This window comes from Haliotis rufescens, unplaced genomic scaffold, assembly GCF_023055435.1.
Source record: "Haliotis rufescens isolate VD_foot unplaced genomic scaffold, xgHalRufe1.0.p SCAF_2, whole genome shotgun sequence".
Lineage (NCBI taxonomy): Eukaryota > Metazoa > Mollusca > Gastropoda > Lepetellida > Haliotidae > Haliotis > Haliotis rufescens.
Window position 1 is genome coordinate 25,723,530 of NW_025963890.1, and position 24,692 is coordinate 25,748,221.

The window sequence follows — 24,692 nt, forward strand, 5'->3', positions numbered from 1 at the left end:
AGGAAGTACCGAAACACTCTTGAGATGGATTACTTTGGAGGTGGGGCCACGAGGTAACAAAACACTGTAAAGATTAATTAAGTACCAGGTGGGGACATGAGGTAACACAACACTGATAAGATGAATTACGTTGGAGGTGAGGCCAGGAGGTAACACAACACTGCTAAGATGAATTACGTACGAGGTGGGGACATGAGGTAACACAACACTGTTAAGATGAATTATGTTGAAGGTGAGGCCAGGAGGTAACACAACGTTGTTGAGATGAATTTCGTACTATGTGGGGCCATGAGGTAACACAACGTTGTTGAGATGAATTATGTACAAGGTGGGGTCAGGAGGTAACCCAACACTGTAAAGATGAATTACGTTGGAGCTGGGGCCATGAGGTAACACAGCACTGTTTAGATGAATTACGTACGACCTGGAGGTAACACAACACTGTTAAGATGTTGTGTTACTTTGGAGGTGGCGCCAGGAGGTAACACAACATTTTTTAGATGAATTTCGTACTATGTGGGGCCATGAGGTAACACAACGTTGTTTAGATGAATTATGTACAAGGTGGGGTCAGAATGTAAAACGAAAGCGTTAAGATGAGTTACGAATGAGCTGGGACCAGGAGGTAACACAAGAGTGTTTAGATGAATTACACATGAGGCGAGACCAGGAGATAACACAACACTGTTGCGATGAATTTTGTTGGAGGTTTGGGCCATGAGGTAACCTAACACTGTTAAGATCAATTGCATTGGAGGTGGGGCCAGGACGTAACACAACGTTGTTGAGATGAATTACGTTGGAGCTGGGGCCATGAGGTAACACAGCACTGTTTAGATGAATTACGTACGAGGTGGGGCCAGGAGTGAGTGAGTGAGTGAGTGAGTATGGTTTTACGACGCTTTTAGCAATATTCCAGCAATATCACGGCGGGGGACACCAGAAATGGGCTTCACACATTGTACCCATGTCGGGAATCGAACCCGGGTCTTCGGCGTGACGAGCGAACGCTTTAACCACTAGGCTACCCGACCGCCCCGGTGGGGCAAGGAGGTAACACAACACTCTTAAGATGAATTACTTTGGAGGTGGGGCTAGGAGGTAACACAACACTGTTAAGATGAATTACTTTGGAGGTGGCGCCAGGAGGTAACACTACGTTGTTGAGATGAATTACGTACGATGTCGGGCCAGGAGGTAACACAACACCGTTAAGATGAATTATGCACGAGGTGGAGCCAGGAGGTAACACTACGTTGTAGAGATGAATTACGTACGATGTGGGGCCTGGAGGTAACACAACGTTGTTAAGATGAATTATGTATGAGGTGGGGCCAGGAGGTAACACCAACTCTGTTAAGATTAATTACTTTGGAGGTAAGGCCAGAAGGTAAAACGAAAGTGTTAAGATGAGCTACGAATGAGCTGGGACCAGGAGCTAACACAAGAGTGTTTAGATGAATTACGCATGAGGCGAGACCAGGAGATAACACAACACTGTTGCGATGAATTTTGTTGGAGGTTTGGGCCAGGAGGTAACACAACACTGTTATAATGAATTACGTTGGAGGTGGGGCCAGGAGGTAACAGAACACTGTTAAGATGAATTACGTTGGAGGTGGGTCCAGGAGGTAACACAGCACTGTTAAGATGAATTACGTACGTGTTGGGGCCAGGAGGTAACACAACACTGTTGAGATGAATTATGTACGAGGTGGAGACAGGAGGTAGGAAAACACTGTAAAGATGAATTATGTACGAGGTGGGGACATGAGGTAACACAACACTATTAAGATGAATTACGTTGGAGGTGAGGCCAGGAGGTAACACAACACTGCCAAGATGAATTACGTACGAGGTGGGGACGTGAGGTAACACAACACTGTTAAGATGACTTACGTTGAAGGTGAGGCCAGGAGGTAACTCAACGTTCTTGAGATGAATTACGTTGGAGGTGGGGCTAGGAGGTAACACAGCACCGTTAAGATGAATTATGTTGGAGGTGGGGCTAGGAGGTAACCCAACTATGTCAAGATGAATTACGTACGAGGTGGGGCCAGGAGGTAACACAAGTCTGTAAAAATGAATTACGTACGAGGTGGGGTCAGGAGATTGCACAACACTGTTAAGATGAATTAGGCACGAGACGGGACCAGGAGGTAACACGACGTTGTTGAGTTGAAGTATGAACGAGGTTGGGCCAGGAGGTAACACAACATTCTTAAGATGAATTACATTGGAGGTGGGGCCAGGAGGTAACACAAAGTTGTTGAGATGATTTACGGACGAGGTGGTGCCAGGGGGTAACACAGCATTGTTAAGATGAATTACGTTGGAGGTGGGGCGAGGAGGTAGCACAACACTGTTAGGATGAATTAGGTACGAGGTGGGGCCAGGAAGTAACACAACACTGTTACGATCAATTACTTTGGAGGTGGGGCCAGGAAGTAACACAGCACTGTTAAGATGAATTACGTTGGAGGTGGGGCTAGGAGGTAACAAAACACCGTTGAGATGAATTACATTGGAGGTGGGGCCAGGAGGTAACACGACGTTGTTGAGATGAATTACGTTGTAGGTTAAGCCAGGAAGTAGCACAACACTGTTAGGATGAAATACGTACGAGGTGGGTCTGGGAGGTAACAAAACACTGTTGAGATGAATTACGTACGAGCTGGGGCCAGGAGGTAACAAAACATTGTTAAGATGAATTACGTACGAGGTGGGGCAGGAGGTAACACGACGTTGTTGAGATGAATTACGTTGGAGGTGGGGCGAGGAGGTAACACAACGTTGTTGAGATGATTTACGGACGAGGTGGTGCCAGGGGGTAACACAGCATTGTTAAGATGAATTACGTTGGAGGTGGGACAAATAGGTAAGACAACGTTGTTGAGATGAATTACGTTGGAGGTGGGGCGAGGAGGTAGCACAACACTGTTAGGATGAATTAGGTACGAGGTGGGGCCAGGAGATTGCACAACATTGTTAAGATGAATTAGGCACGAGAAGGGACCAGGAGGTAAAATGACGTTGTTGAGATGAATTATGAACGAGGTTGGGTCAGGAGGTAACACAACATTCTTAAGATAAATTACGTTGGAGGTGGGGCCAGGAGGTAACACAACGTTGTTGAGATGATTTACGGACGAGGTGGTGCCAGGGGGTAACACAGCATTGTTAAGATGAATTACGTTGGAGGTGGGACAAATAGGTAAGACAACGTTGTTGAGATGAATTACGTTGGAGGTGGGGCAAGGAGGTAGCACAACACTGTTAGGATGAATTAGGTACGAGGTGGTGCCAGGAAGTAACACAACACTGTTGAGACGAATTATGTTGGAAGTGGGGTCAGGAGGTAGCACAACACTGTTAAGACGAATTACGTTGGAGGTGGGGCTAGGAGGTAACAAAACACCGTTGAGATGAATTACGTACGAGGTGGGGCCAGGAGGTAACACAACACTGTTAAGATGAATTACGCACGAGGCGGGACCAGGAGGTAACACAACACTGTTAAGATGAATTACGTACGAGTTGGGGCCAGGAGGTAACACAACACTGTTAAGATGAATGACGTACGAGGTGGGGCCAGAAGGTAACAAAATGTATTTGAGATGATTTACGTTGGAGGTGGTGCCAGGAAGTATCAGAGCACACTTAAGATGAATTACATTGGAGGTGGGGCCAGAAGATAAAATGACACTGTTAAGATGAATGACGTACGAGGTCGGGCCAGGAGGTAAGACAACACTGTTAAGATGAAGTACGTTGGAGGTGAGGCTAGGAGGTAACAAAACACTGCTGAGATGAATTACGTACGAGGTGGGGTCAGGAGGTAACACAACGTTGTTGAGATGAATTACGGACCAGGTGAGGCCAGGAAGTAACAGAGCACTGTTAAGATGAATTACGTTGGAGATGTGGCCAGAAGATAACACGACACTTGCGTACGAGGTGGGGCTAGGAGGTAATAAAACACTGTTGAGATGAATTACGTACGAGGTGGGGCCAGGAGGTAACACAGCACTGTTAACATGAATTACGTTGGAGTTAGGGCCAGGAGATAACACAACGTTCTTGAGATGAATTACGTTGGAGGTTGAGGCAGGAGGTAGCACAACACTGTTAGGATGAAATACGTACGAGGTGGGTCTAGGAGGTAACTAAACACTGTTGAGATTGCACAACACTGTTAAGATGAATTAGGCACGAGACGGGACCAGGAGGTAACACGACGTTGTTGAGTTGAATTATGAACGAGGTTGGGCCAGGAGGTAACACAACATTCTTAAGATGAATTACATTGGAGGTGGGGCCAGGAGGTAACACAAAGTTGTTGAGATGATTTACGGACGAGGTGGTGCCAGGGGTAACACAGCATTGTTAAGATGAATTACGTTGGAGGTGGGGCGAGGAGGTAGCACAACACTGTTAGGATGAATTAGGTACGAGGTGGGGCCAGGAAGTAACACAACACTGTTACGATCAATTACTTTGGAGGTGGGGCCAGGAAGTAACACAGCACTGTTAAGATGAATTACGTTGGAGGTGGGGCTAGGAGGTAACAAAACACCGTTGAGATGAATTACGTACGAGGTGGGGCCAGGAGGTAACACGACGTTGTTGAGATGAATTACGTTGTAGGTTAAGCCAGGAAGTAGCACAACACTGTTAGGATGAAATACGTACGAGGTGGGTCTGGGAGGTAACAAAACACTGTTGAGATGAATTACGTACGAGCTGGGGCCAGGAGGTAACAAAACATTGTTAAGATGAATTACGTACGAGGTGGGGCAGGAGGTAACACGACGTTGTTGAGATGAATTACGTTGGAGGTGGGGTGAGGAGGTAACACAACGTTGTTGAGATGATTTACGGACGAGGTGGTGCCAGGGGGTAACACAGCATTGTTAAGATGAATTACGTTGGAGGTGGGACAAATAGGTAAGACAACGTTGTTGAGATGAATTACGTTGGAGGTGGGGCGAGGAGGTAGCACAACACTGTTAGGATGAATTAGGTACGAGGTGGGGCCAGGAGATTGCACAACATTGTTAAGATGAATTAGGCACGAGAAGGGACCAGGAGGTAAAATGACGTTGTTGAGATGAATTATGAACGAGGTTGGGCCAGGAGGTAACACAACATTCTTAAGATAAATTACGTTGGAGGTGGGGCCAGGAGGTAACACAACGTTGTTGAGATGATTTACGGACGAGGTGGTGCCAGGGGGTAACACAGCATTGTTAAGATGAATTACGTTGGAGGTGGGACAAATAGGTAAGACAACGTTGTTGAGATGAATTACGTTGGAGGTGGGGCGAGGAGGTAGCACAACACTGTTAGGATGAATTAGGTACGAGGTGGTGCCAGGAAGTAACACAACACTGTTGAGACGAATTATGTTGGAAGTGGGGTCAGGAGGTAGCACAACACTGTTAAGACGAATTACGTTGGAGGTGGGGCTAGGAGGTAACAAAACACCGTTGAGATGAATTACGTACGAGGTGGGGCCAGGAGGTAACACAACACTGTTAAGATGAATTACGCACGAGGCGGGACCAGGAGGTAACACAACACTGTTAAGATGAATTACGTACGAGTTGGGGCCAGGAGGTAACACAACACTGTTAAGATGAATGACGTACGAGGTGGGGCCAGAAGGTAACAAAATGTATTTGAGATGATTTACGTTGGAGGTGGTGCCAGGAAGTATCAGAGCACACTTAAGATGAATTACATTGGAGGTGGGGCCAGAAGATAAAATGACACTGTTAAGATGAATGACGTACGAGGTCGGGCCAGGAGGTAAGACAACACTGTTAAGATGAAGTACGTTGGAGGTGAGGCTAGGAGGTAACAAAACACTGCTGAGATGAATTACGTACGAGGTGGGGTCAGGAGGTAACACAACGTTGTTGAGATGAATTACGGACCAGGTGAGGCCAGGAAGTAACAGAGCACTGTTAAGATGAATTACGTTGGAGATGTGGCCAGAAGATAACACGACACTTGCGTACGAGGTGGGGCTAGGAGGTAATAAAACACTGTTGAGATGAATTACGTACGAGGTGGGGCCAGGAGGTAACACAGCACTGTTAACATGAATTACGTTGGAGTTAGGGCCAGGAGATAACACAACGTTCTTGAGATGAATTACGTTGGAGGTTGAGGCAGGAGGTAGCACAACACTGTTAGGATGAAATACGTACGAGGTGGGTCTAGGAGGTAACTAAACACTGTTGAGATGAATTACGTACGAGCTGGGGCCAGGAGGTAACACAACACTGTTAAGATGAATTACGTTGGAGGTGGGGCCATGAGGAAACAGAGCAGTGTTAAGTTGAATTACGTTGGAGGTGGGGCTAGGAGGTAGCACAACACTGTTAAGATGAATTACGTACGAGGTGGGGCCCGAAGGTAACACAAACATGTAAGGATGAATTATGTAAGAGGTGGGGCCGTGAGGTAACACAACGTTTTTGAGATGAATTACGTACGAGTTGGGACCAGGAAGTAACACAACACCATTAAGATGAATAACCAATGGTCCACTTCCGTACAATGTTAAACAGTAGGGAAAATATAGCCTGACCGCACCACTACCATAAGAACAACACAGCAACGCGTGTTTACCATTCGGTGGTATTATTTTTAGTTGTATGCTTCATCTTTCATCTTAATTAAAATATATCTAAATCATACAGATCCTGTAAATGTATTTGGATCCATACACATACCTGCTGGTTGTTGATCAGGGTTGAAGGGCTTCACGCCGTGCGGATGAACGGCGCTGCTGAGAACCAAAAGCTTGTCTCCTCCTGAATGTTTGTCCATTCTCATGACATTACCGCGTCTCAGGTCAGTCCAGTACACGTAGTTCTACCAAAGAAAGTATTTGTTCAGTCTTAATGGTTGGATTGGTACAATCATAAGTATAGGGTGGTACTTACATATGTTGAAGTGTTAACTCAGACTGTTCTGTCGAGGGATGTGTTGCCTATAAGGCGTCCTGTGAGTGTCAGACGTAGTCAGACTGTTCTGTCGAGGTTTGGGGTATGTGGTTACCTGAATGGCGTCCTGTGAGTGTCACATGTAGTCAGACTGTTCTGTCGAGGTTTGGGGTATGAGGATACCTACATTGCGTCCTGTGAGTGCCTGATGTAGTCAGACTGTTCTGTCGAGGTATGGGGTTACCTAAATGGCGTCCTGTGAGTGTCAGATGTAGTCAGACTGTTCTGTCGAGGTTTGGGGTATGAGGATACCTACATTGCGTCCTGTGAGGGCCAGATGTTGTCAGACTGTTCTGTTGAGGTATGGGGTTACCTAAATGGTGTCCTGTGAGTGCCAGATGTAGTCAGAATGGTCTGTCGATGTATAGGGAGTTGGGATACCTACATGGCGTCCTGTGAATGTCAGATGTGGTCAGACTGTTCTGTCGAGGTATGGGGTAAGGGGATACCTACATGGCGTCCTGTGAGTGACAGATGTAGTCAGACTGTTCTGTCGAGGTATGGGGTATGGGGATACCTACATGGCGTTCTGTGAGTGCCAAATGTAGTCAGACTGTTCTGTCGAGGTATGGTCTATGGGGTTACCTACATGGCGTCCTGTGAGTGCCAGATGTAGTCAGACTGTTCTGTCGAGGTGTGGGTTATGGTAGTACCTATATGGCGTCCTGTGAGTGTCAGATGTAAACAGACTGTTCTGTCCAGGTATGGGGTAAGGGGATACCTACATGGCTTCTTGTGAGTGACAGATGTAGTCTGACTGTTCTGTCGAGATATGGGGTATGAGGGTACCTATATGGCGTCCTGTGAGTGCCAAATGTAGACAGACTGTTCTGTCGAGGGATGTGGTACCTATATGGCGTCCTGTAAGTTACAGATGTAGTCAGTATGTTCTGTCCAGGTATGGGGTAAGGGGATACCTACATGGCTTCTTGAGAGTGACAGATGTAGTCTGACTGTTCTGTCGAGGTATGGTGTATGAGGGTACCTATATGGCTTCCTTGTGAGTGACAGATGTAGTCAGACTGTTCTGTCGAGGTATGGGGTATGAGGGTACCTATATGGCGTGCTGTGAGTGCAAGACTAATCAGACTGTTCTGTCGAAGTATAGTGAATTGGGATACCTATATGGCGTCCTGTGAGTGCCAGATGTAGTCAGACTGTTCTGTCGAGGTATGGGGTATGGTAGTACCTATATGGCGTCCTGTGAGTGCCAGATGTAGTCAGACTGTTCTGTCGAGGTATGGTCTATGGGGTTACCTACATGGCATCCTGTGATTGCCAGATGTAGTCAGACTGTTCTGTCGAGGTATGGGGTATGGTGGTACCTATATGGCGTCCTGTGAGTGCCAGATGTAGTCAGACTGTTCTGTCGATCTATAGGGAGTTGGGATACCTACATGGCGTCCTGTGAATGTCAGATGTGGTCAGACTGTTCTGTCGAGGTATGGGGTATGTGGTTACCTGAATGGCGTCCTGTGAGTGTCAGACGTAGTCAGACTGTTCTGTCGAGGTTTGGGGTATGAGGATAACTACATTGCGTCCTGTGAGTGCCTGATGTAGTCAGACTGTTCTGTTGAGGTATGGGGTTACCTAAATGGCGTCCTGTGAGTGCCTGATGTAGTCAGACTGTTCTGTTGAGGTATGGGGTTACCTAAATGGAGTCCTGTGAGTGCCAGATGTAGTCAGACTGTTCTGTCGATGTATAGGGTATGAGGGTACCTATATGGCGTGCTGTGAGTGCAAGACTAATCAGACTGTTCTGTCGAAGTATAGTGAATTGGGATACCTATATGGCGTCCTGTGAGTGTCAGACGTAGTCAGACTGTTCTGTCGAGGTTTGGGGTATGAGGATACCTACATTGCGTCCTGTGAGTGCCTGATGTAGTCAGAGTGTTCTGTTGAGGTATGGGGTTACCTAAATGGCGTCCTGTGAGTGTCAGACGTAGTCAGAATGTTCTGTCGAGGTTTGGGGTATGAGGATACCTACATTGCGTCCTATGAGTGCCTGATGTAGTCAGAGTGTTCTGTTGAGGTATGGGGTTACCTAAATGGTGTCCTGTGAGTGCCAGATGTAGTCAGACTGTTCAGTCGATCTATAGGGAGTTTGGATACCTACATGGCGTCCTGTGAGTGCCAGATGTGGTCAGACTATTCTGTTGAGGTATGGGGTTACCTAAATGGAGTCCTGCGAGTGCCTGATGTAGTCAGACTGTTCTGTTGAGGTATGGGGTTACCTAAATGGTGTCCTGTGAGTGCCAGATGTAGTCAGACTGTTCTGTCGATGTATAGGGTATGAGGGTACCTATATGGCGTGCTGTGAGTGCAAGACTAATGAGACTGTTCTGTCGAAGTATAGGGAATGGGGATACCTATATGGCGTCCTGTGAATGCCAAATGTAGTCAGACTGTTCTGTCGAGGTATGGGCTATGGGGATACCTAAATGGCGTCCTGTGAGTGTCAGATGTCATCAGACTGTTCTGTCGAGGTATGTGGTATGGCGACAACTACATGGCGCCCTGTGAATGTCAGATGTGGTCAGACTGTTCTGTCGAGGTATTGGCTATGGGGTTACCTATATGGCGTCCTGAGAGTTACAGATGTAGTCAGACTGTTCTGTCGAGGTATGGGCTATGGGGTTACCTACATGGCGTCCTGTGAGTGACAGATGTAGTCAGACTGTTCTGTCGATGTATGGGCTATGGGGTTACCTACATGGCGTCCTGTGAGTGACAGATGTAGTCATACTGATCTGTCGAGCTTTGGGGTATGAGGGTACCTATATGGCGTCCTGTGAATGCCAAATGTAGTCAGACTGTTCTGTCGAGGTATGGGGTATGAGGATACCTACATGGCATCCTGTGAGTGCCAGAGGTAATCAGACTGTTCTGTCGAAGTATAGGGAATTAGGATACCTATATGGCGTCCTGTGAGTGCAAGATGTAGTCAGACTGTTCTCTCGAGGTATGGGGTATGGTGGTACCTATATGGCGTCCTGTGAGTGCCAAATGTAGACAGACTGTTCTGTCGAGGTATGGGCTATGGGGTTACCTACATGGCGTCCCTCGAGTGCTAGAGGTAATCAGACTGGTCTGTCGAAGTATAGGGAATAGGGATTCCTACATGGCGTCCTGTGAATGCCAGATGTAGTCAGACTGTTCTGTCGAGGTATGGGGTTACCTACATGGCGTCCTGTGAGTGCCAGATGTCATCAGAATGTTCTGTCGAAGTACGGGGTATGGCAACACCTACATGGCGTCCTGTGAGTGAGAGATGTACTCAGACTGTTCTGTCGAGGTATGGGCTATGGGGTTACCTACATGGCGTCCTGTGAGTGCCAGATGTAGTCAGACTGTTCTGTCGCTGTATAGGGAGTTGGGATACCTATATGGCGTCCTGTGAGTGCCAGATGTAGTCAGACTGTTCTGTCGAGGTATGGGGTACGGGGTTACGTACATGGCGTCCTGTGAGTGACAGATGTAATCAGACTGTTCTGTCCAGGTATGGGGTATGGGGATACCTACATGGTGTCCTGTGAGTGACAGATGTAATCAGACTGTTCTGTCCAGGTATGGGGTATGGGGATACCTACATGGCGTCCTGTGAGTGTCGGATGTAATCAGACTGTTCTGTCGATGTATAGGGAGTTGGGGTACCTACATGGCGTCCTGTGAATGTCAGATGTGGTCAGACTGTTCTGTCGAGGTATGGGGTATGAGGGTACCTATATGGCGTCCTGTGAGTGCCAAATGTAGACAGACTGTTCTGTCAAGGTATGGGCTATGGGGTTACCTACATGGCGTCCTGTGATTTCAAGAGGTAATAAGACTGTTCGGTCAAAGTATAGGGAATGGGGATACCTACGTGGCGTCCTGTGAATGCCAGATGTAGTCAGACTGTTCTGTCGATGAATGGGGTACCTAAATATCGTCCTGTGAGTTCAAGAGGTAATAAGACTGTTCGGTCAAAGTATAGGGAATGGGGATACCTACATGGCGTCCTGTGAATGCCAGATGTAGTCAGACTGTTCTGTCGAGGTATGGGGTATAGGGTTACCTAAATGCATCCTGTGAGTGCGAGATGTCATCAGACTGTTCTGTCGAAGTATGGGGTATGGTGACACCTACATGGCGCCCTGTGAATGTCAGATGTGGTCAGACTGTTCTGTCGAGGTATGGGCTATGGGGTTACCTACATGGCGTACTGTGAGTGTCGGATGTAATCAGACTGTTCTGTCAATGTATGGGGTACGGGGTTACCTACATGGCGTCCTGTGAGTGACAGATGTGGTCGGGCTGTTTTATCGAGGTATAAAGTACCTATCTGGCGTCCTGTGAGTGACAGATGTAGTCAGACTGTTCTGTCAATGTAATGGGTACCTAAATGGCGTCCTGTGAGTGCAAGAGGTAATCAGACTGTTCTGTCGAGGTATGGGGTTACCTAAATAGCGTCCTGTGAGTGCCAGATGTCATCCGACTGTTCTGTCGAAGTATTGGGTATGGCGACACCTACATGGCGTCCTGTGAATGTCAGATGTTGTCAGACTGTTCTGACGAGATATTGGCTATGGGGATACCTATATTGCGTCCTGTGAGTGAGAGATGTAGTCAGACTGTTCTGTCGATGTATAGGGAGTTGGGATACCTTTATGGCGTCCTGTGAGTGACAGATGTAGTCAGACTGTTCTGTCGAGGTATAGGGTATTGGGATACCAACATGGCGTCCTGTGAGTGCCAGATGTAGTCAGAGTGTTCTGTCGGGGTATAGGGAGTTGGGATACCTACATGGCGTCCTGTGAGTGCCAGATGTAGTCAGACTGTTCTGTCGATGTATAGGGAGTTGGGATACCTATATGGCGTCCTGTGAGTGCCAGATGTAGTCAGACTGTTCTGTCGATGTATAGGGAGTTGGGATACCTTTATGGCGTCCTGTGAGTGACAGATGTAGTCAGACTGTTCTGTCGAGGTATAGGGTATTGGGATACCAACATGGCGTCCTGTGAGTGCCAGATGTAGTCAGAGTGTTCTGTCGGGGTATAGGGAGTTGGGATACCTACATGGCGTCCTGTGAATGTCAGATGTGGTCAGACTGTTCTGTCGAGGTATAGGGTATGAGGTTACCTACATGGGTCCTGTGAGTGCCAGGTGTAGTCACACTGTTCTGTCGAGGTATGGGGTATGGTGGTACCTTTATAGCGTCCTGTGAGTGCCAGATGTAGTAAGACTGTTCTGTTGAGATATGGGGTATGGGGTTACCTAAATGGCGTCCTGTGAGTGGAAGAGGTAATCAGACTGTTCTGTCGAAGTATAGGGAATCGGGATACCTATATGGCGTCCTGTGAGTGCAAGATGTAGTCAGACTCTTCTGTCGAGGTATGGGCTATGGGGTTACCTACATGGCGTCCTGTGAGTGCCAGATGTAGTCAGACTGTTCTGTCGATGTATTGGGTACCTAAATGGTGTCATGTGTAATCAGGCTATTCTGTCGAAGTATAGGGAATGGGGATACCTACATGGCGTCCTGTTAATGACAGATGTCATCAGACTGTTCTGTCGAAGTATGGGGTATGGCGACACCTACATGGCGTCCTGTGAATGTCAGATGTGGTCAGACTGTTGTGTCGAGGTATTGGCTATGGGGTTACCTATATGGCGTCCTGTGAGTGACAGATGTAGTCAGACTGTTCTGTTGAGGTATGGGGTATGTAATACCAACATGGCGTCCTGTGAGTGCCAGATGTAGTCACACTGTTCTGTCGAAGTATGGGGTATGGCGACACCTACATGGCGTCCTGTGAATGTCAGATGTGGTAAGACTGTTCTGTCAAGGTATGGGGTATGGAAATACCTACATGGCGTCCTATGAGTGTCAGGTGTAGTCAGACTGTTCTGTCGAGGTATGGGGTATGGTGGTACCTTTATAGCGTCCTGTGAGTGCCAGATGTAGTAAGACTGTTCTGTCGAGATATGGGGTATGGGGTTACCTAAATGGCGTCCTGTGAGTGGAAGAGGTAATCAGACTGTTCTGTCGAAGTATAGGGAATCGGGATACCTATATGGCGTCCTGTGAGTGCCAGATGTAGTCAGACTGTTCTGTCGAGGTATGGGGTATGGTAGTACCTATATGGTGTCCTGTGAGTGTCAAATGTAGACAGACTCTTCTGTCGAGGTATGGGCTATGGGGTTACCTACATGGCGTCCTGTGAGTGCCAGATGTAGTCAGACTGTTCTGTCGATGTATTGGGTACCTAAATGGTGTCATGTGTAATCAGGCTGTTCTGTCAAAGTATAGGGAATGGGGATACCTATATGGCGTCCTGTTAATGCCAGATGTTATCAGACTGTTCTGTCGAAGTATGGGGTATGGCGACACCTACATGGTGTCCTGTGAATGTCAGATGTGGTCAGACTGTTGTGTCGAGGTATTGGCTATGGGGTTACCTATATGGCGTCCTGTGAGTGACAGATGTAGTCAGACTCTTCTGTCGATGTATAGGGAGTTGGGATACCTATGTGGTGTCCTGTGAGTGCCAGGTGTAGTCACACTGTTCTGTCGAGGTATGGGGTATGGTGGTACCTATATGGCGTCCTGTGAGTGCCAAATGTAGACAGACTGTTCTGTCGATGTATGGGGTACCTAAATGGCGTCATGTGAGTGCAAGAGGTAATCAGACTGTTCTGTCGAAGTATAGAGAATGGAGATACCTACATGGCGTCCTGTGAATGCCAGATGTAGTCAGACTGTTCTGTCGAAGTATAGTGAATGGGGATACCTACATGGCGTCCTGTGAATGCCAGAAGTAGTCAGACTGTTCTGTCGAGGTATGGGCTATGGGGTTACCTACATGGCGTCCTGTGAGTGCCAGATGTAGTCAGACTGTTCTGTCGAGGTATTGGGTACCTAATTGGCGTCCTGTGAGTGCCAGATGTCATCAGATTGTTCTGTCGAAGTATGGGGTATGGCGACACCTACATGGCGTCCTGTGAATGTCAGATGTGGTAAGACTGTTCTGTCGAGGTATGGGGTATGTGGTTACCTGCATGGCGTCCTGTGGGTGTCAGATGTAGTCAGACTGTTCTGTCGAGGTATGGGGAATGGGGATACCTACATGGCGTCCTGTGAGTGCCAGATGTAGTCAGACTGTTCTGTCGAGGTATGGGGTTACCTAAATGGCGTCCTGTGAGTGGAAGAGGTAATCAGACTGTTCTGTCGAAGTATACGGAATTGGGATACCTATATGGCATCCTGTGTGTGACAGATGTAGTCAGACTGTTTTTTCGAGGTATTGGGTACCTAAATGGAGTCCTGTGAGTGCAAGAGGTAATCAGACTGTTCTGTCGAAGTAAAGGGGATGGGGTTACCTACATGGCATCCTGTGAGTGCCAGATGTAGTCAGACTGTTCTGTCGAGGTATGGGGTATGGTAGTACCTATATGGTGTCCTGTGAGTGTCAAATGTAGACAGACTCTTCTGTCGAGGTATGGGCTATGGGGTTACCTACATGGCGTCCTGTGAGTGCCAGATGTAGTCAGACTGTTCTGTCGATGTATTGGGTACCTAAATGGTGTCATGTGTAATCAGGCTGTTCTGTCAAAGTATAGGGAATGGGGATACCTATATGGCGTCCTGTTAATGCCAGATGTTATCAGACTGTTCTGTCGAAGTATGGGGTATGGCGACACCTACATGGTGTCCTGTGAATGTCAGATGTGGTCAGACTGTTGTGTCGAGGTATTGGCTATGGGGTTACCTATATGGCGTCCTGTGAGTGACAGATGTAGTCAGACTCTTCTGTCGATGTATAGGGAGTTGGGATACCTATGTGGTGTCCTGTGAGTGCCAGGTGTAGTCACACTGTTCTGTAGAGGTATGGGGTATGGTGGTACCTAAATGGCGTCCTGTGAGTGCCAAATGTAGACAGACTGTTCTGTCGATGTATGGGGTACCTAAATGGCGTCATGTGAGTGCAAGAGGTAATCAGACTGTTCTGTCGAAGTATAGAGAATGGGGATACCTACATGGCGTCCTGTGAATGCCAGATGTAGTCAGACTGTTCTGTCGAAGTATAGTGAATGGGGATACCTACATGGCGTCCTGTGAATGCCAGAAGTAGTCAGACTGTTCTGTCGAGGTATGGGCTATGGGGTTACCTACATGGCGTCCTGTGAGTGCCAGATGTAGTCAGACTGTTCTGTCGAGGTATTGGGTACCTAATTGGCGTCCTGTGAGTGCCAGATGTCATCAGATTGTTCTGTCGAAGTATGGGGTATGGCGACACCTACATGGCGTCCTGTGAATGTCAGATGTGGTAAGACTGTTCTGTCGAGGTATGGGGTATGTGGTTACCTGCATGGCGTCCTGTGGGTGTCAGATGTAGTCAGACTGTTCTGTCGAGGTATGGGGAATGGGGATACCTACATGGCGTCCTGTGAGTGCCAGATGTAGTCAGACTGTTCTGTCGAGGTATGGGGTTACCTAAATGGCGTCCTGTGAGTGGAAGAGGTAATCAGACTGTTCTGTCGAAGTATACGGAATTGGGATACCTATATGGCATCCTGTGTGTGACAGATGTAGTCAGACTGTTTTTTCGAGGTATTGGGTACCTAAATGGAGTCCTGTGAGTGCAAGAGGTAATCAGACTGTTCTGTCGAAGTAAAGGGGATGGGGTTACCTACATGGCATCCTGTGAGTGCCAGATGTAGTCAGACTGTTCTGTCGAGGTATGGGGTATGGTAGTACCTATATGGTGTCCTGTGAGTGTCAAATGTAGACAGACTCTTCTGTCGAGGTATGGGCTATGGGGTTACCTACATGGCGTCCTGTGAGTGCCAGATGTAGTCAGACTGTTCTGTCGATGTATTGGGTACCTAAATGGTGTCATGTGTAATCAGGCTGTTCTGTCAAAGTATAGGGAATGGGGATACCTATATGGCGTCCTGTTAATGCCAGATGTTATCAGACTGTTCTGTCGAAGTATGGGGTATGGCGACACCTACATGGTGTCCTGTGAATGTCAGATGTGGTCAGACTGTTGTGTCGAGGTATTGGCTATGGGGTTACCTATATGGCGTCCTGTGAGTGACAGATGTAGTCAGACTCTTCTGTCGATGTATAGGGAGTTGGGATACCTATGTGGTGTCCTGTGAGTGCCAGGTGTAGTCACACTGTTCTGTCGAGGTATGGGGTATGGTGGTACCTAAATGGCGTCCTGTGAGTGCCAAATGTAGACAGACTGTTCTGTCGATGTATGGGGTACCTAAATGGCGTCATGTGAGTGCAAGAGGTAATCAGACTGTTCTGTCGAAGTATAGAGAATGGGGATACCTACATGGCGTCCTGTGAGTGCCAGATGTAGTCAGACTGTTCTGTCGATGTATTGGGTACCTAAATGGTGTCATGTGTAATCAGGCTATTCTGTCGAAGTATAGGGAATGGGGATACCTACATGGCGTCCTGTTAATGACAGATGTCATCAGACTGTTCTGTCGAAGTATGGGGTATGGCGACACCTACATGGCGTCCTGTGAATGTCAGATGTGGTCAGACTGTTGTGTCGAGGTATTGGCTATGGGGTTACCTATATGGCGTCCTGTGAGTGACAGATGTAGTCAGACTGTTCTGTTGAGGTATGGGGTATGTAATACCAACATGGCGTCCTGTGAGTGCCAGATGTAGTCACACTGTTCTGTCGAAGTATGGGGTATGGCGACACCTACATGGCGTCCTGTGAATGTCAGATGTGGTAAGACTGTTCTGTCAAGGTATGGGGTATGGAAATACCTACATGGCGTCCTATGAGTGTCAGGTGTAGTCAGACTGTTCTGTCGAGGTATGGGGTATGGTGGTACCTTTATAGCGTCCTGTGAGTGCCAGATGTAGTAAGACTGTTCTGTCGAGATATGGGGTATGGGGTTACCTAAATGGCGTCCTGTGAGTGGAAGAGGTAATCAGACTGTTCTGTCGAAGTATAGGGAATCGGGATACCTATATGGCGTCCTGTGAGTGCCAGATGTAGTCAGACTGTTCTGTCGAGGTATGGGGTATGGTAGTACCTATATGGTGTCCTGTGAGTGTCAAATGTAGACAGACTCTTCTGTCGAGGTATGGGCTATGGGGTTACCTACATGGCGTCCTGTGAGTGCCAGATGTAGTCAGACTGTTCTGTCGATGTATTGGGTACCTAAATGGTGTCATGTGTAATCAGGCTGTTCTGTCAAAGTATAGGGAATGGGGATACCTATATGGCGTCCTGTTAATGCCAGATGTTATCAGACTGTTCTGTCGAAGTATGGGGTATGGCGACACCTACATGGTGTCCTGTGAATGTCAGATGTGGTCAGACTGTTGTGTCGAGGTATTGGCTATGGGGTTACCTATATGGCGTCCTGTGAGTGACAGATGTAGTCAGACTCTTCTGTCGATGTATAGGGAGTTGGGATACCTATGTGGTGTCCTGTGAGTGCCAGGTGTAGTCACACTGTTCTGTCGAGGTATGGGGTATGGTGGTACCTATATGGCGTCCTGTGAGTGCCAAATGTAGACAGACTGTTCTGTCGATGTATGGGGTACCTAAATGGCGTCATGTGAGTGCAAGAGGTAATCAGACTGTTCTGTCGAAGTATAGAGAATGGAGATACCTACATGGCGTCCTGTGAATGCCAGATGTAGTCAGACTGTTCTGTCGAAGTATAGTGAATGGGGATACCTACATGGCGTCCTGTGAATGCCAGAAGTAGTCAGACTGTTCTGTCGAGGTATGGGCTATGGGGTTACCTACATGGCGTCCTGTGAGTGCCAGATGTAGTCAGACTGTTCTGTCGAGGTATTGGGTACCTAATTGGCGTCCTGTGAGTGCCAGATGTCATCAGATTGTTCTGTCGAAGTATGGGGTATGGCGACACCTACATGGCGTCCTGTGAATGTCAGATGTGGTAAGACTGTTCTGTCGAGGTATGGGGTATGTGGTTACCTGCATGGCGTCCTGTGGGTGTCAGATGTAGTCAGACTGTTCTGTCGAGGTATGGGGAATGGGGATACCTACATGGCGTCCTGTGAGTGCCAGATGTAGTCAGACTGTTCTGTCGAGGTATGGGGTTACCTAAATGGCGTCCTGTGAGTGGAAGAGGTAATCAGACTGTTCTGTCGAAGTATACGGAATTGGGATACCTATATGGCATCCTGTGTGTGACAGATGTAGTCAGACTGTTTTTTCGAGGTATTGGGTACCTAAATGGAGTCCTGTGAGTGCAAGAGGTAATCAGACTGTTCTGTCGAAGTAAAGGGGATGGGGTTACCTACATGGCATCCTGTGAGTGCCAGATGTAGTCAGACTGTTCTGTCGAGGTATGGGGTATGGTAGTACCTATATGGTGTCCTGTGAGTGTCAAATGTAGACAGACTCTTCTGTCGAGGTATGGGCTATGGGGTTACCTACATGGCGTCCTGTGAGTGCCAGATGTAGTCAGACTGTTCTGTCGATGTATTGGGTACCTAAATGGTGTCATGTGTAATCAGGCTGTTCTGTCAAAGTATAGGGAATGGGGATACCTATATGGCGTCCTGTTAATGCCAGATGTTATCAGACTGTTCTGTCGAAGTATGGGGTATGGCGACACCTACATGGTGTCCTGTGAATGTCAGATGTGGTCAGACTGTTGTGTCGAGGTATTGGCTATGGGGTTACCTATATGGCGTCCTGTGAGTGACAGATGTAGTCAGACTCTTCTGTCGATGTATAGGGAGTTGGGATACCTATGTGGTGTCCTGTGAGTGCCAGGTGTAGTCACACTGTTCTGTAGAGGTATGGGGTATGGTGGTACCTAAATGGCGTCCTGTGAGTGCCAAATGTAGACAGACTGTTCTGTCGATGTATGGGGTACCTAAATGGCGTCATGTGAGTGCAAGAGGTAATCAGACTGTTCTGTCGAAGTATAGAGAATGGGGATACCTACATGGCGTCCTGTGAATGCCAGATGTAGTCAGACTGTTCTGTCGAAGTATAGTGAATGGGGATACCTACATGGCGTCCTGTGAATGCCAGAAGTAGTCAGACTGTTCTGTCGAGGTATGGGCTATGGGGTTACCTACATGGCGTCCTGTGAGTGCCAGATGTAGTCAGACTGTTCTGTCGAGGTATTGGGTACCTAATTGGCGTCCTGTGAGTGCCAGATGTCATCAGATTGTTCTGTCGAAGTATGGGGTATGGCGACACCTACATGGCGTCCTGTGAATGTCAGATGTGGTAAGACTGTTCTGTCGAGGTATGGGGTATGTGGTTACCTGCATGGCGTCCTGTGGGTGTCAGATGTAGTCAGACTGTTCTGTCGAGGTATGGGGAATGGGGATACCTACATGGCGTCCTGTGAGTGCCAGATGTAGTCAGACTGTTCTGTCGAGGTATGGGGTTACCTAAATGGCATCCTGTGAGTGGAAGAGGTAATCAGACTGTTCTGTCGAAGTATACGGAATTGGGATACCTATATGGCATCCTGTGTGTGACAGATGTAGTCAGACTGTTTTTTCGAGGTATTGGGTACCTAAATGGAGTCCTGTGAGTGCAAGAGGTAATCAGACTGTTCTGTCGAAGTAAAGGGGATGGGGTTACCTACATGGCATCCTGTGAGTGCCAGATGTAGTCAGACTGTTCTGTCGAGGTATGGGGTATGGTAGTACCTATATGGTGTCCTGTGAGTGTCAAATGTAGACAGACTCTTCTGTCGAGGTATGGGCTATGGGGTTACCTACATGGCGTCCTGTGAGTGCCAGATGTAGTCAGACTGTTCTGTCGATGTATTGGGTACCTAAATGGTGTCATGTGTAATCAGGCTGTTCTGTCAAAGTATAGGGAATGGGGATACCTATATGGCGTCCTGTTAATGCCAGATGTTATCAGACTGTTCTGTCGAAGTATGGGGTATGGCGACACCTACATGGTGTCCTGTGAATGTCAGATGTGGTCAGACTGTTGTGTCGAGGTATTGGCTATGGGGTTACCTATATGGCGTCCTGTGAGTGACAGATGTAGTCAGACTCTTCTGTCGATGTATAGGGAGTTGGGATACCTATGTGGTGTCCTGTGAGTGCCAGGTGTAGTCACACTGTTCTGTCGAGGTATGGGGTATGGTGGTACCTAAATGGCGTCCTGTGAGTGCCAAATGTAGACAGACTGTTCTGTCGATGTATGGGGTACCTAAATGGCGTCATGTGAGTGCAAGAGGTAATCAGACTGTTCTGTCGAAGTATAGAGAATGGGGATACCTACATGGCGTCCTGTGAATGCCAGATGTAGTCAGACTGTTCTGTCGAAGTATAGTGAATGGGGATACCTACATGGCGTCCTGTGAATGCCAGAAGTAGTCAGACTGTTCTGTCGAGGTATGGGCTATGGGGTTACCTACATGGCGTCCTGTGAGTGCCAGATGTAGTCAGACTGTTCTGTCGAGGTATTGGGTACCTAATTGGCGTCCTGTGAGTGCCAGATGTCATCAGATTGTTCTGTCGAAGTATGGGGTATGGCGACACCTACATGGCGTCCTGTGAATGTCAGATGTGGTAAGACTGTTCTGTCAAGGTATGGGGTATGGGAATACCTACATGGCGTCCTGTGAGTGTCAGATGTAGTCAGACTGTTCTGTCGAGGTATGGGGAATGGGGATACCTACATGGCGTCCTGTGAGTGCCAGATGTAGTCAGACTGTTCTGTCGAGGTATGGGGTTACCTAAATGGCGTCCTGTGAGTGGAAGAGGTAATCAGACTGTTCTGTCGAAGTATACAGAATTGGGATACCTATATGGCATCCTGTGTGTGAAAGATGTAGTCAGACTGTTTTTTCGAGGTATTGGGTACCTAAATGGCGTCCTGTGAGTCCAAGAGGTAATCAGACTGTTCTGTCGAAGTAAAGGGGATGGGGTTACCTACATGGCATCCTGTGAGTGCCAGATGTAGTCAGACTGTTCTGTCGAGGTATTGGGTACCTAATTGGCGTCCTGTGAGTGCCAGATGTCATCAGATTGTTCTGTCGAAGTATAGTGAATGGGGATACCTACATGGCGTCCTGTGAATGCCAGAAGTAGTCAGACTGTTCTGTCGAGGTATTGGGTACCTAATTGGCGTCCTGTGAGTGCAAGAGGTAATCAGACTGTTCTGTCGAAGTAAAGGGGATGGGGTTACCTACATGGCGTCCTGTGAGTGCCAGATGTAGTCAGACTGTTCTGTCGAAGTATAGTGAATGGGGATACCTACATGGCGTCCTGTGAATGCCAGAAGTAGTCAGACTGTTCTGTCGAGGTATGGGCTATGGGGTTACCTACATGGCGTCCTGTGAGTGCCAGATGTAGTCAGACTGTTCTGTCGAGGTATTGGGTACCTAATTGGCGTCCTGTGAGTGCCAGATGTCATCAGATTGTTCTGTCGAAGTATGGGGTATGTCGACACCTACATGGCGTCCTGTGAATGTCAGATGTGGTAAGACTGTTCTGTCAAGGTATGGGGTATGGGAATACCTACATGGCGTCCTGTGAGTGTCAGATGTAGTCAGACTGTTCTGTCGAGGTATGGGGTATGTGGTTACCTGCATGGCGTCCTGTGGGTGTCAGATGTAGTCAGACTGTTCTGTTGAGGTATGGGATATGGGGATACCTAAATGGCGTCCTGTGAGTGCCAGATGTAGTCAGACTGTTCTGTCGAGGTATGGGGTTACCTAAATGGCGTCCTGTGAGTGGAAGAGGTAATCCGACTGTTCTGTCGAGGTATCGGGTATGGGGTTATCTAAATGGCGTCCTGTGAGTGTCAGATGTAGTCAAAATGTTCTGTCGAGGTATGGGGTATGGGGGTACCTACATGGCGTCCTGTGAGTGACAGATGTGGTCAGACTGTTCTGTCGATGTATGGGGTATGTGGTTACCTGCATGGCGTCCTGTGAGTGTCAGATGTAGTCAGACTGTTCTGTCGAGGTATGGGGTATGGGGGTACCTACATGGCGTCCTGTGAGTGGCAAATGTAGTCAGACTGTTCTGTCGAGGTATGGGGCAGGGGGGTACCTACATGGCGTCCTGTTAATGCCAGATGTTATCAGACTGTTCTGTCGAAGTATGGGGTATGGCGACACCTACATGGTGTCCTGTGAATGTCAGATGTGGTCAGACTGTTGTGTCGAGGTATTGGCTATGGGGTTACCTATATGGCGTCCTGTGAGTGACAGATGTAGTCAGACTCTTCTGTCGATGTATAGGGAGTTGGGATACCTATGTGGTGTCCTGTGAGTGCCAGGTGTAGTCACACTGTTCTGTCGAGGTATGGGGTATGGTGGTACCTATATGGCGTCCTGTGAGTGCCAAATGTAGACAGACTGTTCTGTCGAGGTATGGGGCAGGGGGGTACCTACATGGCGTCCTGTGAGTGACAGATGTAGTCAGACTGTTCTGTCGAGGTATGGGGCTTTGGGGTACCTACATGGCGTCCTGTAAGTGTCATATGTAGTCAGACTGTTCTGTCGAGGTATGGGGTATGTGACTTACATGGTCCACTGTGAGGGAGATGAGTTCTTCCCTCTGTGAACTGGTGTGAAGTGTGTAGCAGTCGTTGCCCAACATACTGCAGCTTATGATCATGTCTCTTCCGGCGTCTCCAACATACAAGCGCTGTGCCTGGTAATCTGCAGAATATTTAACAACAAAGTCAATGTAGGTATATGTTTATTGGGTGTACATACCAGTTGATTTCATGTAGCGGGCGATACAGATGCATTATTGAAGATTAGAGTGAGTTAGGTTGGTTTAACGCCACTTGAAACAGTTTTCCCGTTATATCATGGCGTCTCAGCTTAATGTGGGAGGAAAGCCCGATTTGATGCAGTCTCAAACGTTTACAACTGATACTGACAGACCTAGATCAAACCCACGATCATAGGTTTCTGGCGTGCCCAAAGGACGCAAAAGACTACTGGGCCACCCGTGACCCCAAATATTAGAGGATAACCAGAGAATTCAACTATTTTTATGCTATGTTGCATTTCAGTTCACACTGCCTGTGTCTTCAGGTGTGTAAGTATATATTATACAATATATAATGTAAAAGCCTAGTAATTGCCGGTACAGTAGTACAAACCATACCTATCGCCAAACCATTGGGCGTGTGAAGGCCTGATGTTATGATTGGTGTTCTGTGGGAGCCATCCAGTTCACATTTCTCCACCTTAGAGGCTATGACATCGCCCCAGTTGGTCCAGAAGAGCAACCTATAGTAACACTGCACGTATGAAGATGGACAAGTAATCTGCTCGCTCCTTACATGTGTATCATTCTCCACAAACTACCTAAACGTGCTAGCTTTTATTCTGATTTTTACGATTTCTACGTTGTAAAACTTGAAGTTAAATACATGGAATCAAGTTTCCAAAGCGCCTGAAAGCAATAATGATCGTACCCCGCTTGTGGGTGTATTGCTATTCCTCGGACAGTTCCCAACCCAGAGTCCAGAAGGGTCGTCTTTGCACGGGTCTTTAGCGAGGCAGCTATGATGACGTGACGGGCAGTATCTGACCAGTAAACATTGTGGTCAACCCAGTCCACCGCGAGTCCTTCAGGTTCGTCCACACCAGTGCTAAACAAAGTCTCAACTGACTCTATTTCCATATTCTCTTTCAACCTTGACCTGTGGAATGCATATATAACATCATAATATCATGGTTTTGATGTCCCCCATGAAGATCCGGTTAGAATTTGTCTTCAGCAGCCCATGCTTATGGTGGGACGAAACTAACGGGATCAGGTCGTCAGACTCTCTGACGTGGTGGATGCGTAGATGCTCATGATGTCAATCACTGGATTGTCTGGTTTAGACTTGATTATTTACAGACCGCTGTCATATAGCTGAAATATTGCTGAGTGCGGCGTTAAGCAACACACAAAAAACATGGTCTTGATCTTAGTCTAGTCTGGACAATGATTGATCTGATCAATGTATTTACAGTCTGCTCATTATTTAGATTACGGTGATGAACGGCAACATATGCATATGTAATTATCCGTCGGTTACGTCCAACTTACATGTAAATGCCCTTCAAACCAGGATCCGTCCAGTAGAGAGCATTATTTCGGAAGTCAAAATCAAGGGAAACCGGTGTGGCGGGCGAGCCGTATGGAGTGACAGAAGATGATGCCCGATCAAACTCCCCGTGCTGCAAGGTGGCGAGGTCCACTCTTGTTATGTAGTCCTTACCCTGGACCAATAGCACGTCTGAAAACCGCCACACTTTACTGTAATTCTGTACATGGACTGACATTCTTTAATAACACGTGTTTGTATGTAGGGGACCTACCTTTATAATAACATGATGATCCGACTAAAGCGAGGGGCGCAGGGCAGGCACAAGAATGATCCGTAAATCTGGGGAGACACATGTGAGAACACCCTCCATTACGGCGAGCACAGTCAGTTATACCTGGAAGACATTAACTTGAAATGAAGAGCGTTAATTACTTTAGGATGCAAATGTAACCTGGTATTTATCATAATTGTGGAGGTAGGTGTGGCTATTTAGTGACTCTCGTCCAAAACAGATGTCCCTAACAATGCATGGTGTTTGTCTGTTTTTGTGTTGAGTGAGTGAATGTGTTTTAGCAAATATTCTCCCAATATCACGGCAACATGTAAATCGTGAACAAATCTCAGCAGGATT

At 47.5% G+C, this 24,692-nt stretch overlaps 1 protein-coding gene across 6 annotated transcripts in view; it reads right to left on the reverse strand.

Annotated features, from left to right (window-relative positions):
- The window catches only part of LOC124128812 (low-density lipoprotein receptor-related protein 4-like), a 110,710-nt gene that overhangs the window by 39,736 nt on the left and 46,282 nt on the right, over positions 1-24,692 (reverse strand). For all 6 annotated transcript variants that reach the window (XM_048399793.1, XM_048399792.1, XM_048399794.1 and 3 more), the window contains 6 exons: positions 24,333-24,455; positions 24,061-24,250; positions 23,438-23,665; positions 23,125-23,249; positions 22,531-22,667; positions 6,744-6,885 (listed from right to left, as the gene is read on the reverse strand). In XM_048399793.1, coding sequence (XP_048255750.1) covers positions 6,744-6,885; positions 22,531-22,667; positions 23,125-23,249; positions 23,438-23,665; positions 24,061-24,250; positions 24,333-24,455 — 945 coding nt within the window. The remainder of the gene's footprint in view (positions 1-6,743; positions 6,886-22,530; positions 22,668-23,124; positions 23,250-23,437; positions 23,666-24,060; positions 24,251-24,332; positions 24,456-24,692) is intronic.